Source organism: Adiantum capillus-veneris, chromosome 17 (genome assembly GCF_014529385.1).
Source record: "Adiantum capillus-veneris isolate H3 chromosome 17, ASM1452938v2, whole genome shotgun sequence".
NCBI lineage: Eukaryota > Viridiplantae > Streptophyta > Polypodiopsida > Polypodiales > Pteridaceae > Adiantum > Adiantum capillus-veneris.
In genome coordinates, this window is record NC_140947.1 from 3946319 (window position 1) to 3963190 (window position 16872).

General features: G+C 39.8%; 1 protein-coding gene across 2 annotated transcripts; it reads left to right on the forward strand.

The window, feature by feature from the left end:
* Window positions 1-1579: 1579 nt before the first annotated feature.
* Window positions 1580-5746, forward strand: LOC147436733 (cinnamoyl-CoA reductase 1-like). 2 transcript variants are annotated; one of them, XM_086486169.1, is made up of 7 exons: window positions 1580-1761; window positions 2065-2266; window positions 3065-3219; window positions 3391-3576; window positions 3866-4028; window positions 4131-4320; window positions 5355-5746. In XM_086486169.1, exons 2-7 carry the CDS (start codon window positions 2071-2073, stop codon window positions 5500-5502), a joined length of 1038 nt encoding a protein of 345 aa, XP_086342295.1. In that variant the 5' UTR covers window positions 1580-1761; window positions 2065-2070; the 3' UTR covers window positions 5503-5746. The 2 variants fall into 2 exon arrangements, with proteins under 2 accessions (XP_086342295.1, XP_086342296.1); XM_086486170.1 differs by lacking the exon at window positions 1580-1761 and adding an exon at window positions 1837-1989.
* Window positions 5747-16872: the final 11126 nt, after the last annotated feature.

A 16872-nucleotide genomic window follows, 5' to 3' on the forward strand; every position in this document is an offset into this window, starting at 1 on the left:
TCTCTGTGGCTAGCTTCTCAGAGATTGTGCAAGAAAGCAAGGAGATAATATATGTGGTAAGTAAAAGGTATAGCTCGAATGATTGGCTTAGGGCAACCCTCGCCATCGAGTCGTGCCTTGTGCAATAGTAAGTTACTAGGTACTTGTAACTAAGCTAGGTTACAACCCTCTGTCCCTCAAGGCTCGGCATGAGCTTGAGGACGACTTGTATATCTATTGGTGACTTTATGATACATTCACTCACAATTGTGAGTTTTGCAAAAAAACAAAAACAAAAAACAAAAGGAGTCTACCTAAATTGGCATGGTTTGATCTCTCTCCGTGTTGGATGGAATCAGGCGGCAAGGTGCTCATTGAAAATCTCTTATCCAAAAGAATCCACAACAAAAGGTGCAGCTTTAGCTGTAGAGCGTAGCAAAAATGCGAGCAAGAAACTCTTTTTGTGCATATCAAAAAACGGGGTGGTAAGCAAGCCGCAGAGGGGTGAGAAGAAGGCTGCTACGCCATAGGGGTTTGAACCCAGCATTTGACGCTGAGGATGCATTTTGCACTGCTATAAACCACCCACCCATTCGAGCTCTCGTGTCCTCCCACACGTACTCATGCAAGGGCTAGTTGCATGCCCCCTTCCGGGGGCAGATTTTTATTGGGGGTTTTACCCTAAACCTGGTTTTTTTGGAATATCACATGCAATCCCTGTGAGGTTCCAATGAAAATAAGACTTGTGTCAGACTGGGATGGGTGTTCTATTTATCTTTTTTCTTGCATCCACCCAATTCATGTCACACTAGGTTAAGAGCAAAAAGTCTACCTTATCATCCAGCAAATTGTCGCTAGTCAAGTGGTAACACCTCTGGATTTCATGATGCCTCTCAGAGCTCAAAACCACTCTTGCGCAATCCTGCCATGACTTTTGTAGATGGCCTCCATGCTTGAAACGTTGGCCAAGGGGTTGAGGCCGCACCTTTGACATAGCCACGAGGCCAAGATTGCTTTTTGTCGCAACGAATGGTTGGCTGCCATCTCGCCTTGGGTGCCCCAAGGTGACGTCCACATAAGACTTTTTTTGTAAGGCTTGGTTCACATTGCCGCACACAACGTACATGGTTCATAGGTGGGCCAATGGTAGTGGCACGTACAGCTTTCTTCACCATGCTTAGTTGGCAAGCTGACTCCAATCCAAGAGGTTTTGTTCATGCTCTTCCGCAGGGGCGGGGCGGGGATGGCGGGTCCGGAGACAAGTTGCACGTGCCACGAGCGAGGGACGCCCTTCTCCTCTCTCCTCCGCGGTCCGTGACCCATCTGAACCCAGCCTTAGCAAGCAAAAAAGAGACAAGGGTAGATAGTGGCCGGGCTGGCTCCGTGTGTGTGTGTGTGTCTTCGGAGATGAAAATTATGGAATCAATCAAACAAACAAGCTCTTCACCAAACGGTAGAAATTTGAAAAGTCCTCTCTTTACCAACCAGAGTTAGCGCGTAAGCCTTACGCGGGTCCTAACGTAAGCTGCTGCTACACACCACCCTCGGTGTCACTATATATTATGTTCTACGTAGGTATTACCGCTTCATTATCCTTATAAAAACATGCACATTTCATCTCTAATGCAGGCTGCGCACCCACAACAACCATATCTCTCTCTCTCTCTCTCTCTCTCTCTCTCTCTCTCTCTCTCTCTCTCTCTCTCTCTCTCTAACACACACACACACAGATGTGCTTGATCCTCCTACCATCGCTTAATTGCTGATCTACTGCTCTGTAAAGTAAGTTCGAAGTCTCTCGTAAGCGCAATTCCCCTCTATAAGCTCTGTGAGTGAGTGAGTGCGTGTGTGTAAGAGTGTGTATTTTAGAGAGAGAGAGAGAGAGAGAGAGAGTGGTCCTTGGGTCCCCGTGCTTGCTCTGCTCCCACCCACCTCCCATTTTGCTCTGCATGCTCCCAAAAGCTCTTCATGTGACGTGCACCTTCCACAGCATTTCCACTTTCTTGTAATGTAATATACCCCCCTCATCTCCGAAAAATTATGTAGCTTTCCAGGAGCATTAATGATCTTCTCTTGAGCGAGCAGGTGAAGATGAGAGAGGAGCTGCTGGTCCTAGAAGCAGATCAGTGCAAAAGCCAATGCCACGCAGACAACGGTGAGAAAGCAGAGAACAATGTGGGAGGTACTTGTGTGTGCGTAACAGGAGCTGGTGGGTTCATTGCTTCTTGGCTTGTCAAGCACCTCCTTCGGATGGGCTACATTGTTAGAGGCACAGTTAGGAATCCAGGTATGAGAGAGCTCTCACCTTAATTCTCACTCAACGAAAATAACTACCCTTAATTACCTTTTCTCGTCTCACTCTTCATTAGCAATCTCTCTCTCTCTCTCTCTCCCCCCATAATTCACAAGAAGATTTAGAAATTTTCTCATGTAGGAAAATGGAGTCTTTTTCAATGTTTTTCATACAATGCATAACATCATGAGCTTCTGCTCGAGAAGCACCACATATCTAGCTAGGTACGATTGGGGCGAGTCCCTCACAGAAGCTCATGATGTTGAGGTAAGTCATAATGTGAGAATTATTGTGAGAATCTATCCAAAACCTCTTGTGTAAATACACACACATAAATGTAAGTATATATGTTTTTCTTTTCTTTTCTTTTCTTTTCTTTTTTTTTTTTTTGTTGGGGGGGGGGGGGGGGGGGGGTTTGTTTCACTTATAATATATGTGTCTATCATGTGGATTCAACAGAAAGACAGTTTTAATTTCAGACATTGTCACATTTTACTTTAAGAGAGGTCTCATTTAAGGACTTTCACTTATAAAGATCTATAGGTCGAATAGAAAAAGAATGTTATAAAATCATGAAAAAATTCACAGGTAAGAGCTTTTTAAAATACCCCTTTAATGCACATGATATAGTAGTTTTACACAGAGTGAACGTCCTAAGATTGAGTAATTGCTCTTGTTTACTCTTTTTAATGACTTGTAAATTCTTGTTTAACACTAGTACTTATGTCCAATGACCATATTGTATCCTACACAAATAATGTATCTAATTATCTTATTGCTTTCTTCTTATAGATGACCCAAAAAATGCACATTTAATGCAAATTGAGGGGGCCACGGAGAGGCTTTCACTTGTCAAGGCGGACCTCATGGACTTTGAAAGCCTTTTATCAGCAATAAATGGATGTGATGGTGTCTTTCACCTTGCCTCTCCGGTCACAGATGACCCAGTATGTCTCTTTTCCTCAGTATGTGATGAAATCGTAGTCTCTTAAATTTTTTTGGTGTTCAAGAAAGAATATTGAACTGAAGAGGAGAGTCTTGACTTAAGAAGCACTTCTTCCTATTCGGCCACCATATGGAAACAGTAGCAAAATGCTAAATGCAATGCTACTTTGTAGGTGCAAATGGTGGATCCTGCAGTCCAAGGTACACTAAATGTGTTGGATGCAGCTTCTCAAGTTGGAGTACGGCGTGTTGTCATCACATCCTCCATCGGTGCAGTATACATGGACCCTCAACGAGATCCTAACATCATTGTGGATGAGTCTTGTTGGAGTGACCTTGAATATTGCAAAGACACCAAGGTTTATATAGACCTTCAATGTACTATGCTCATTTATTATATGTGATTGAAGATGTAGAATAATAATGTGGACAAATTGTGGTCAAAATTAGGATAACTTGTATGGACAAATGATGCATTAAAATCTCATAGGTATGCATTCCACTTTTAAGAAATAACAATCTGCATTATAGCTATTGAGATTCAAAAATAGGGGTGCTCTATACATGATTACATTTTTTTGTAGTATATGTATGGTTTCCTAATGTTGAACTTTGATGTTGGTGTTTACACCTTGGCATTTTGAGAAGAATTGGTATTGCTACGGAAAGACCGTCGCAGAAAAGGCAGCTTGGGACTATGCAAAGGAAAAGAATATAGATATGGTTGTATTGATTCCTTCCTTAGTACTAGGACCTTTACTCCAATCCACAGTAAATGCTAGCACACTTCATATATTGAAGTACTTAACAGGTGAGGTACACCCCCAATCTGCTGAAAACCACTCTCTCTAAGCATGTTAATCTTTTTGGATTGCCTATAAATCACTTAAATGTTTGTGTGGTTTTGGCATAGGATCGGCGAAGACTTATGCAAATTTAGTGCAAGCATATGTGGATGTGAGAGATGTGGCTAAAGCTTGCATACTTCTCTATGAAAGCCCTTGTGCCAATGGAAGATATTTGTGCGCCGAAAGCGTTGCACATAGAGGAGATGTTTGTGACCATCTCGCTGAACTTTTCCCTCAATTACCTATACCAAAAAAGTAAGATTATTGTTATGAATTTTACTCATTTCCAATTGGTAGTTGAGAGGCAGAAGGTTTCTTTAAAGTAGGAATGGAAAGTTGCAATTAGACATTTATAAGGCATTAGCCATTTATTTAATTGTTCAAGCTATTGCACCAAGTGCCTTCACTTGCCACCTATGCCCTCCTTTTCCTTTCCGTTTCAACTCAAGTCACAACATCTTGCAAGATTCCGTTTAATAAAACCCAAAAATTGATCGTCCCCCACCATAGGCTAGTGGACCCCCACCATAGGTAAAACTCTTAGTGCAAGCTTTCTTAGGGATAGAATACATTCCTCTTTTAAAGAAAGTATGTTCTTTTGCACAACTTTGAATTAGGAAAAGACAATTGGCCGGCTGAAAAAGTATGTCCATAGCAATATTCCAATTGGGCCCCACTGCTACCACCCTTCATGAAATGTAGGTCATCATATGAGATGTATGCTTTAAAGTAAGCAACAGCTAGTGTCTGGCTTCTTACACTTGTTTGCCACTATATGTACCCCACTACTCACTCATCATTATAATGTCCTTCCCACTTTGATAACGATGGCTTCTCATACCGTGTGAAGAAACCCGCCCCCCCCCTCCCCTTTTGTTTCTTCTCTTCTTGGCCAACATAAAGCCTTGGCAAAGCATTGAACTCTCGGGAGCAATTCTGGACCATTGGATACACCTTGTCGATTAGTGCCATGTGGCAAGTTATCTATGGCTCACTTTTTATTTTTCTGTTTCTTGTAATAGAGGCATACGTAGGCCATAGTGAGCGATAATTGACATTATCTTCGACTTTTTATAGAGAGGAGCCTTTTCTCATCCTCTTTTGTAGGCCATTGTGACTTTAGCTTACTTTTTCTTATTTAAACAAATGAACTATGCCTATTTTCTTTGATAAAGCTGTTTTCTTTAACTATTATTTTTCTGTTATGAACATAATTTCCATTGTTTAACTTGCCAAATTCTCTTTTACAGATACCCATTAGTAAGTTTTTGTCGTGTGGATTTTTGTAGGTGTTCGGATGAGAAGAGACCAAGAGTTGAGCCATATCGGTTTACGAACAAAAAACTTTGTGACCTTGGACTTGTGTTTATTCCTTTGAAGAAGAGCTTGCATGACACAGTGCAAAGTCTACAAGAGAGGAATGTTATATGTGGCTAATGGGACATTTAATTAAGTTGTAAATACACGTATATGTTTGCGTCTGTATGTGTGTGTGAGCGTGTATAGACCCAATCACATATATACACACATATCATTCACCCGACTCATTAACATTCCAGATAGTACGTCCCTCATACATCCCACAAGAAAATATTTCATCTATCATTTATGGTGTGGAAAATCATTGAAATCTGTAGACTCATTTTGTTAAATGCCTTAAAAAACCAATATGCTTGTACGAGCAAGCAATGTCTATTTTTGTGAAAGCTAGTAAACAATTTGAAACTTTTTGATAAACGTAGGATATATGCTACGATGTCTACTTCATTAACAACCATAAGAAATAACCAAAAACCTTTAGATGTAATTATAGTCCCTGGATGATGTCATGGCTCAACAAGAGCATGACAAGACCTTGTAATTTTTTGGGTTGTTCAATATAATTCACTCACAATTGTGAGTTTTGCTATTAAAAAAAAAAAAAAAAAACCCAGATGTCCCGCCTAAAAATAATTGGTCTTGCTTGGTGGGCCTTGCTATATAACATCTATAGAGTACAATAAGACATATGCAAATTGACATTTAATATCTAGCAGCAAAGGAAAGAAGAGCATGACTAATTTGGCAAGGGTGGCACTGCATGAAAGGGATATACATTTGAAATAATGTTTGTGGAAGGAGACAAAGTTAAGTACATCAATTATTCGAGATTACACTACAGATAATTACAGTTGAGATTATAACTATACATGCTACTTGCAAATGGAAAGTATTACAAAAAGAATTTTTTCATCGAATGGTTGATAGCATAGAAGGTGGTTGTTGAGTGTGTTTTGCCTTTCTTCTTTTGTAGTTATTATGAGTACAATGAATGAGGACATCGATACATGTAACCTCACCTTCTTTGTTTTGTGTTATGACATCGACAAAGCATGTTGCACCGTTTGCCACATCGATTGTCAAGTCGGTGTTTTCAGTGATCATGCAGCACACGCCAATTGCGATCAAATCTAGCTCGTTGAACTTAGGGTCTAGGAGCCACTAGTGAAGGACATTTATGTTACCCCCGTTTGTCTTTATTTCAACTTTTGTAATGTCAGTTTGAATGTACAACTTTTCAGTGATCATGCAACACACACCAATTGCGATCAAATCTAGCTTGTTGAACTTAGGGTCTAGGAGCCACTACTGAAGGACATTTATGTTACCCCCGTTCGTCTTTATTTCAAATTTTGTAATGTCAGTTTGATTGTACAACTTTTCAGTGATCATGCAACACACGCCAATTGCGATCAAATCTAACTTGTTGAACTTAGGATCTAGGAGCCACTACTGAAGGACATTTATGTTACCCCGTTCGTCTTTATTTTACCTTTTGTAATGTCAGTTTGGTTGTACAACTTATTCAAGGCTAGGTTGTTGAAAGTCTCATCTATGAGTACAAATATTCGGAGTAGAGTTGTTGATGTAGTCATGCATATGTGCTTCATCTAAAATACATGCACCCAAGGTACAATTCATCTCATCTACAATTGGTTTTCTTTCACGGAAAATGGTCAAGAAGTGAAGAAATTCAAGGTCCGTTGCATGTCTTACAAAGCAAGGCATCCTATAGAAAGTTGCATATAGACAGTGGACCGAGCTTGTGATATGGCATGTGTTACAAATCTCTCGTGTGTGACTACAAACTGGGGGTAGTTGGGCAAGATCACCGAGCAAGAGAATACATTTGTTGTTGAAGGGATATGCCAATGAATCCCTTATTGCATTGACATTTTGTCTGACGATAAGGTAAAAAGTTGTATGGATTAACATGGATAGTTCCTCTATAATTATAATATCTACCCCTTTTCTGTCCAAATATCTCTCATTGGTGTCATGAATAGAGAGGGGTTACTTTTGATTCGTGGTTGGTATCTTGAACTGGTAATGTATGTTAGATGCAATGCTGCTAAGTCTTGTTATTCCCGCTCTGATGGCAAAGCGCCCAACAATAATACAGAAGTGAGTAAAGTAGGAGTGTCTATTTCATTTGTCTGTCGACCTCATTTATTGCTAAATATGTGAGGTATGCCACCGTGCAGGAGGGACATATTTCTAGATTGTGAGCAAAGATGTCAGATTGCATGCTCTAATCTTTATACAATGCAGTAATTTTAAAACGTGACCTAGCATACGGACGGTAAGCTAGTTTCAAGTTGGTTGCAATTTGCTCCCTAGCTCGGATTGTAATCTTCTAGGTCTTGAGAACTTCATACTAACACCTAGTACGAGAGAAACGAGGACATAAATAGTATGATATCAATTATTTTGACACCTAGTATGGTATCAATTATTTAGAGCTAAAGTAAAGATGCACAAGGTGAATTCACTATTGTGATACACCAATGCATTCACTACTGTAATACATCACATGCATTGGCTAGCAATCGCATGTAAAGAGTTATGTGTGTAACTAACATGTGTAGAGATTGACATCAAGTGTATAGTCTTGAAAACAAGATCCAAATAACCGAAGCAAAGGAAGTAATGCAAAAAATTCTAAAACAAGCAAATAGATAAAGCATAAATGACCTGCAACAATAAATGAGGTGCTTTACTGACCTGCAATGTTGTACTGTTGCTTTTTTATTGTCCAATCTATAGGTCGATTTTTGAGTCGAGCTACAAAGAAGCAATGTCAATAGTTAAACATGACGTCTTACAATGAAACGTCATCGATTGAAAGTGCAAAGTATACAGTGCACGTCATGCAGAGGTGCCATACAAAAGTATGGTCGAAAGTATGGCCATACAAAAGAAACAAAAGTCGTACTCTGTCCCGTAGCATTTATGTGTTGCACCAAGCAAACGCATGCACGTGGGAAATTGGATGCAGATAACAAACCTTGTAGTGTTGTCGAGCTGGAGTCATGATTGTGCAATTGGATCGTGTAGTGTTGTGAATATATGTCCTCCCTACCATACAAAAAACACGCAAATGTAACTTTATGTTCTATGTCCTTTGATCATTATTACCTTCTCCCTCTCTCTCTCTCTCTCTCTCTCTCTCTCTCTCTCTCTCTCTCTCTCTCTCTCTCTCTCTCTCTAATCCCGAATCCCATAAGATGTGGGAGCAGCACCAATTTGATTGAAACCACTTATAGCCCAAGCCCTATCGAATACACAACACTGGTTTTGTAACCTCGCTCTCATGTTTCACCCTCTGGGAATCCGATCTCACTCAATAAATAGCTCTTGCATACAAGGGAACTTATCGCTTTAACAAATATTAACTGCACCGAATAAGGCAAGCCTAAACATGGCACATACAACTGGCAAAAACATTGAGGCACCGTAAAGACTTTGAGGCGGGCTGCATATAAAAAAACGCAGAGGGCATGCGAGGAGAGTACCCTACTGTGCACCAACACACAACTCTAAGCATTCTTTCACACACACACACACACACACACACACATCGTAGGAAGCACTTCTCGTTTTTGCTTTCGGCTTTGCAAAAACGACACATGCGTATTTGAAGGAGGGCTGCCATGGTCGATCATACACAAGTGGCTCACACACATACATCTCAGCAGATGATTCCAACTCAAGAAGAATCGTTCATCCGGGATCACAATCGAAAGAGTCTTTGACAGCATCGGGAATACAGCACGCCTCATATCGGAAATCATTCGAAATAGTTTCAGCACGAAGCGTACAAATGACGACCTCGAGTTCTCACGTAGACTTTCGGTCTACTGAAAGGGTGTTTAACCAGAATTTGGCATAAGCTTTTCTTTCTTTAAGTTGTTATAGATAGTGAGAAATTGTAAGCAAAAAGTTAAATTTTGTATATTGATTTTAAAACCATTTAGGAAAAGTCTAATGTATTTTTCTGAACTAGGTACTTGTGAAGTAAACTATTTTGGAAATGACATGCTACCTAATATGCACATGGAAGAAAATCCTTATGTCAGGCTCCTCAGAGAGGAGGGAGGGATGAAATTGAAAAATATGTCTAAATAGAAATGAAAATTTGGAATTTTTTTGCTAGAGGGAAAAGACTCTCTAAAGGTTCAAATGTTTGACATAACCATATCTTGGAAATTACGTACATATTTGGATAGGTAGTTGTAGATTTATTTTTTTACAAACAAAAATCTTCATGTGAGGCTCCTACAAAAGGAGGGCTGGTCTACTTTTTGAAAAATGGGTCACGTACAAACAAAACTCTGCCAAAATTTTGGCAAAATATATCTTACCCGTTATACAACCCCCAAAAATGGAGATCCGCTTCTACCTTTTTCTCTAAAAAAACCTTTTTTCTATATACCTCTCTTTATCCTCTCAGGCTATCATTCTATCCAATTAGAGCGTAGGATGCACATATTTCACAAGTAGTTAATATAAAAGTGTCGTTGTATAGCTAAGGTTTTTTCCAGTTATTCTTAGAAACTAGCATCTAGATTAAACCACTAATAGACAAGATTTGGTTTATATAAATGTACTACAGGGCATGATGCTATCTATTGGAAGCCAAACTATGGGTGATATACCATCCTTTGAGAATGCGAGCCCAAAAACTCGCAAGAGATGCTACCTATCCAATGCAAAGTCACGTCCCTCCGCCATACGTGATTTTTCGGAAGGATGCAAATCAGCCTTCATCATCAAAACTGAAACAACCACTGTATCAGTTGAAATTATAGTAGAGGGAAGTTTGCCAAACAAAATTATTGTGGAAAATACCATTAAAAGACGGATCATGCCTTCTAGAGAAGCAAAGAAAAAACTCCCTCGAAATGCATATAAGGAGAGTGAAGGGGTTTAGGGCTATGTGACAGCAATAACAAGCAGAATAGACTGTTTGGATACCTATCTTCCCATCAAAGTTGCCCATGTTCTAACTGGCTGCTTGTGTTGGATGGTGGCAGGTATACGTCTATTCTCTCATGGAATCTGAGACTCAATTAGTCTCCTACCAGAATCGGATGTACCAGCTTCATTTATAAAAATTTGGATTGTGTCGATTTTGTCTTCATATATTGTCTACTTTAATTTAGGTCTTATCTATTTTGGGTCAAGTGTCAATATATGGTTCTATAAGAATCTCTCTCTGTCTGTCTCTCTATGTGTGTGTGTATTGTAAGCTGCTTCGATCAGCAATTATGTCTTCTTGCCATAGAGATGGTATCCTCAAGCTCATCACCAACAACTGTAAAAGATCTATTGATTTCTTTGACAACGATCTCATTTTCAAGAGCAATAGATCTGTTTTCTGTATTGAGCATCTACTTTTGAACTTCTGTGAGTCCCGTGCTTTGAACAATAACGAGCAAAAAACAACTCTAAAGATTCATCGATTTTGGGCCTCCAATAACCACTTTCCGCGTGCAGGGGGCGCAACAGCCATCCATTAGAAACTAATATCTCTAGTCAAAACATGCAACTTGAAGGCTCTCAAGGCGCGATCCCTCCAAAAGATGTTGAAGTCAGTGCTTACGACATTAGTACTAGTAGTTTTGTTAATGATGCAATTGAGGTGGCGGCATGAAGCTTGCGAGAAATCTAGCCCTTTTTTGCATACAACCAGATTCCATATGTTCAGTCCAATCGATGTCGCCGCCACCACCCCACGTGGACAACTGTCCTTCTCAAGCCGTGGCAGCCCTCCAATCCACAACACCCCAGCCAACCCCTCTGTCCACACAACTCTCCTTGAAGTTTTGCCGATATAATGGATCTTATATGCTAAGCTAGTAAGAGATGCAAAGAAAGCTGACTCATCTCTACAAGAAAAACCAAGATAAGATGCAGCATCATGATGAATGTATTTGCAGAAGAGGACGCTTGGCACCCAATATATATGATATATTGAGTGTATAACTAAATAAAATAATTTTTGAACCTTGAGGTTGCAAAATGCATTTGATAGTAGACAAACTCTGTACAATCTTCTTGACGTTGAAATTGGTTCTGTACTCTGACAACATATTAAAAATCTCTTTGTGTGGAAAGAAGAATTAGCTTTTGCTTCTACTCTTTTATTATTCTTTTGATCCTAATCATCATCAGCATAGGCACCTGCATGATCTACTACTTGACTTCCACTGCAATGTTGTTGCATCTCCTTGGAGCTACGCATTAACCAACTCCTATGGACACCATATTCTGCGTTGAATTGATCATGAGAGATGTTTCTTTTTGTCTGTAGATCGTTTCGAAATGCTTGCCTCATCAAAGTTTCAGATAGGCTATCAACAAAGTTAGATGAGGAGTGCGACTCAAGCCAACGGCTCATCAGACCATGACTTGCACAAGTAACAATATTCCCCAATGCCTTTCCCTCGACATTGAGCTATCTGCCCCACTAATCCCGTCACACACTCTACTAAAGTGCAAGCAGCTAGCACTAAAGCCGCTGGCTTAAATACTTGAGGATAACCATCATAAGCTTTGATGTGATCGATCCTACTAAGCTTTTGTTCCCTCATGTCCACTTTGACGTTTACTTGTTCCATTTCCTCTGCATCACCAACAGCCTGATAGCATCAGTAGAAAAATGTGATGAATGGGCTTGGGAAGGCAATGAGTGTTGGTGATTCGCTTCAGATTAGGCCAACTGATCACTGATTGATTTCTGATATCTTCTGTTTCAGTAGCACTAGAACAGACCTCTGTCATGGGTTGATCGCACAAAATATATGAGTGTTCATCACATTGGCAAGCATCCGAAGTACCCTTCAGCTTGATGATCTGCAACTGCAACACAGGCAACACAGAGTGCTTTTTTTATTTTATTCACCTGGTAGCTTTTCACATCAGAGTTTTTTTAGAGCTTTTCATGGAAGCGATGTTTTTTATTAAAAATTTATAATGCCACATGGTGGCTTATGCGTTCAGATAGTGGAAAGAGAGCCTTGGGCTCACCAAGTAAATGGGGGTTTGAAGAAATGTGTGCAAATATAAAAAGGATTGTCTTGGTATTATAAAGATCAATATTTAACATTAGAGTACATTTCACCACGAACAGTGTTTGGGAAAAATCATTTTTCCAAACATATAAAATTCCTTTCCTTGATTGTGTCAAGAGGAAATTTTAGAAAGTTAGGTTGTTTTTTCGGGTTTTTACACTATTCTCTATTTTGGGGTGGTATTTCTCCTTTCCTCCTTGCCCTCAACCGGCATTTTTGAAATTGAAAACGGCACCATATTAAGCTGAGACACATTTTTCCCGAACACTGACCACGAGATTTAACATTAGAGTACAAACAATGATTTGAAAGTATTCCCTTACAACCATAAAAGGAGGAGCTAGAAAGGTAGTTGAATTTCATCCAAACTCCTTCCAATAGTCACCATGGTGTTGCTACTGTGTCAATAGAGATGGTGATGGTAAGAAGTTCCTGAGTCTGGTTGTCTTGAAAGATTTCAACCCGCTTTCAGCTCTAGTTTAGTGCGCATCACTAGCAATGGTGCCTCGAGATGCTTCTCAATAGCGTCATCCTCAGATTTAGTGTCACGACTCACGAGTATTGTGGTTTGCTCATTTTTCACCTTCAGGCTTCGCCCAAGTGGTTGCTACTTCCGAGGTGGCCATGTGAACACTTGGTGCCTTCTACCCTCATCTGTACTGGTTGCATGCTATCTTCGGCGCATTGTAGATTGTATCTTTAGCACTTTTTTTAATCCTATTTTCGACGCATCATACACCTCATCTTCAACATCCTTCTGTAGTACTATATGTGGTGCTCGTGTCTGCAGCAAATCGCTTCCTCTGTTGGGCCCTGCACCCTGGTGCTCAGAATTTTTGGCATTTTGGCTTGTGTCGTGTGTCCATAGTTAGAGGTAGCAGCATTCAATTTCTTGTAATCCACACACACCCTGATCTTTCCATTCTTCTTTGGAACTACAACAATTGGTGACAACCAAGTAACTTCCTCCAAAGGATAAATGAAACCAACAGGCAACAGTTTGTTAATCTCGTCTTTAACCTGTTTGGCATAATTAGGATTCATCATCTACCTTTGTTGTACAACTGGAACTGCATCTGCATCAAATTAATTTTGTGATGACAGAAGCTAGCATCTACTCCTTTCATATCTGTGTATTTGCATGCAAAAACATCTTTGAATTCTGACAACAATTCCTTTAATTTCAATTTAAATTCCTCATCCATATCTATTGATACCTTCACTGTCTATGGTTCCTCCTGGGTGTCCAAGTTCAGTTCGTGCAATTCATCCCGAGTCACTCTAGCAGTTCTTGCCATTTGATGTTCAAAGGCTCTCTTTCCTTGCTTCACTGCTTCAATGGCTTCCTCCTCTTCTCTATTTTCTTTCTTTAGGTTCTTCAACAGCTCATTGCCCATCTTGTTATTTGATTGTTTACTCCCCTGACTAATTATTGATTTCTGAGATATTAGTTGTATTCCATCATCTTCTAGTTGTAGCACATATTTGGTTGCTATCTTTTACACATCTACTTCAAAAATAGGTACAACTGATGAATTAGTTCTAAGAAATTCTTCTTCTGCATCCTCTCCAATTTATTCTACCATATCCAGTCCTTCTGCATGCAGTGCCCTAAAACCAGGTGGTATCACCTTTTTTGCATCCATTTGCATTCTCACTTTATTCTTTCCTCTTTTGATCACTATAGAGTCTACTCCCCATAGCTACTTTACTCTTGCTACTCTTAACCAGGGCCTCCCCAACATCATTGGATAAGAGCAAGTAGATTCTTCGAACGTGAGAACCAGAAAGTTGGCCACAAACTGCAGTCCCCCAACTAAGATTTGCAAATTCCTCAGAATTTCCAAACGTTGAACTCGTCTTTGGTCTGCCAGCTTCACTTGAAAAGGTGTTGGATCCCATTTCAAGAGATTCAAACATTTTCATGTCGATTCTGGGAGAATATAACTCTTGATCTGCCATCCAAGAAAACTCCTCGAACAAACACCTTTCCGATAGATATCTCCACTACTTATGCCTTGTAATCCACATCCATTGGTAGGACTTCACATGCTTCTCCACAAAAAATTTCTTCAGTTTCCCTACCTATTGCCTGATTTGTACCTTCCACTTCATTAGTTAATCTTTTCAACAATTTTTGGAAAAATTCAAGTACCAACCTCAAAATTTTCTTTACAGTATATGCTATTGGAGCTGACAACAAAGCTTCAAAAAATTCACATCGCTGCCCTGCTCTTTCAGTACAGGCTTACTTTTATCTATGTACTTTTCCTTTGGTCAGCTAAGGATCTTACAGAAAAATCCCATTCTTCTTCAGATGGTATATTCCCTTCTTGGGATTCTCGTACTTCCTTGAGTGCTTCTATTCTCACTTCTTTCTGCTCCTTCCAATTCACAATGCCCTGATCTTCTTTTTCCTGCACGATTGCCTGTATTGGCTTTGATTTGATCTTGCTACAACCATGACATCAGTGCACTCACTTCTTTCAGGAATATCCTCACTTTGGATACATGTTGCACAGTCACAATTGTAATGCTTACCCATTCCCTAAGTATACTGACAATCTTGTACTTTTTGCTCAGGTTTCTCTTCTTCCTGATGGAACTGTACCCTATCTTGAATCCATTCTTCCTCAATCCATTCCTCCAACACCACTATATTAGCCTCACCAGGGGGTCTTTGTTGCTGCTAAGGTGGAGGTTGTTGATTTTGTTCCTGAGACTTGTTATTATTTTTGTCAATTGTTATTGTTGTACCTAATGATAGGATTGACTCTATCATTTCTGTGACTACACCACAGTTCACAATCAGGACCTTGTCTATGTCCTATTGCTCCACAATAATTACATTGCTACTACTACATATTATTTTGACCTTTGTTTTGGTATCCCCAATTATTTTGGTTCTGAAACATTCTTTGAGGTGCAGGTCCTTGATATCTCCTATTAGCACCTTGATGAGCTACCACATTTGCAGCTGCCTCCCTCATTTTTGGAGTAATATACTCAAGTCTTCTTCTCCTGAAATATGGATTATAATAACAATTTTCATATTCATGACCAAATCTTTGACAAACCTAACAATATGGTTTTCCTGACATTCCAAACAGGCTCATTTCAATTGTCTGCAATTTTTCTTGAATAATTTTGTTGACTACATCTGCAGTTACTACTTCCTTTCCCTGCTTCTTTTCATTCTTTTGCTTACCCTTATCTTTCTTTTTCTTTTTCTTTTCTTGCTTCTTCTTCTTTTTGGACCAATCTTCATCATAAGTATGAGTTTCCTCCTCAGTATCCTGATCTGAATCTTCATCTTTTGACTCTGAGTCTGAATCCTCAGTCTTCTTCTTCTTCTTCTTTTCCTTTAGTTCTTCCTTACCTCCATATCTTCTTTTAGCTCTTGCAGGTGCTTTCACCAAATCAATAAAATCCTGTGCATTTGCTACTAATGGGGGTCTCCTTGCTATTGCACTTATGAACTCCTTTTTGAGTCCCTTACAGAAGTAGTCTCCTAATTTCTCTATAGAAGGCTGTTGTGCTTCCTCCAATGTATGTGCATAATCTTCAACCAACAAATCTTTCTGCTTCAATTTCCTCAACTTCTTCAAAATGTCTTTAGGTGTTTTATCCTCCTTGAACCTTGATAAGAATATTTGCTTCAAATCATTATAATCAGCAAAAGATGCCATGCCATACTGCAAGAATCAATCCATGGCCTTACCCTGCAGTGGTACTGCAAAATGCTCTTTCTTCACTACATCTGGATGTAACACCTTATATCCACTTGCAAACCACCTTGTTGAAATTGACCAACATGGTTGTCAGCGTCTTGGGACTTTTTCCCGTTGAGCTTTGCCACGCCCACTTTGGGATTTGGTGCAACCATTGCAGGTATTGGAAGTGTTCTGAGTACTCTTATCGGGAATGGATTGAAAGGTAAAGTACCTGTCCCTGATGGTACAAAATGCAATTGTCTTCTTGCCCTTAAGATTTTCTAAGTTAACAGTACATTAACCAATTGTCCCAAAAGTGGGTCTGTTTTGGGAGAAGTTTTTTGTTAGCCTCCTTGGTTTGCAGGTGGGGTCTCCTGCAGGCTGTGTTCAGGTTCTTGCGGTTCAGTCCCCGTCCCAATAATTTTTACTCCTGCAGCAAGCCCCCTTACAGGTTCTTCTTGGTCATTACTACCTGACTCTTCTTCCTGTCTTCCCCTTGCAGAGAAGACACTCCTCAGTCTAAACCTTGTGCCATATGAGTGTTGTAGTAAATTGGACCCTTGCCCTAATCCACTCATGCATTGTTTCTTCTCTTCTGTCTTAAATATTGTACCAACACTTTCCTTTCATCATACAGACTGTAACATGAAGGCAAATTGCATGCCCCAAAAGTTAAAAATGATGTAACTACCTTGTCA

Bases quoted from the DNA above. Each gene is read 5' to 3' on its own strand.
- LOC147436733 (XM_086486169.1), top strand. From the start codon at position 2,071: ATGAGAGAGGAGCTGCTGGTCCTAGAAGCAGATCAGTGCAAAAGCCAA. The intron at 3,220-3,390 runs GTATGTCTCTTT...GCTACTTTGTAG, and splicing joins CTCCGGTCACAGATGACCCA to GTGCAAATGGTGGATCCTGC. The intron at 4,321-5,354 runs GTAAGATTATTG...GGATTTTTGTAG, and splicing joins CAATTACCTATACCAAAAAA to GTGTTCGGATGAGAAGAGAC.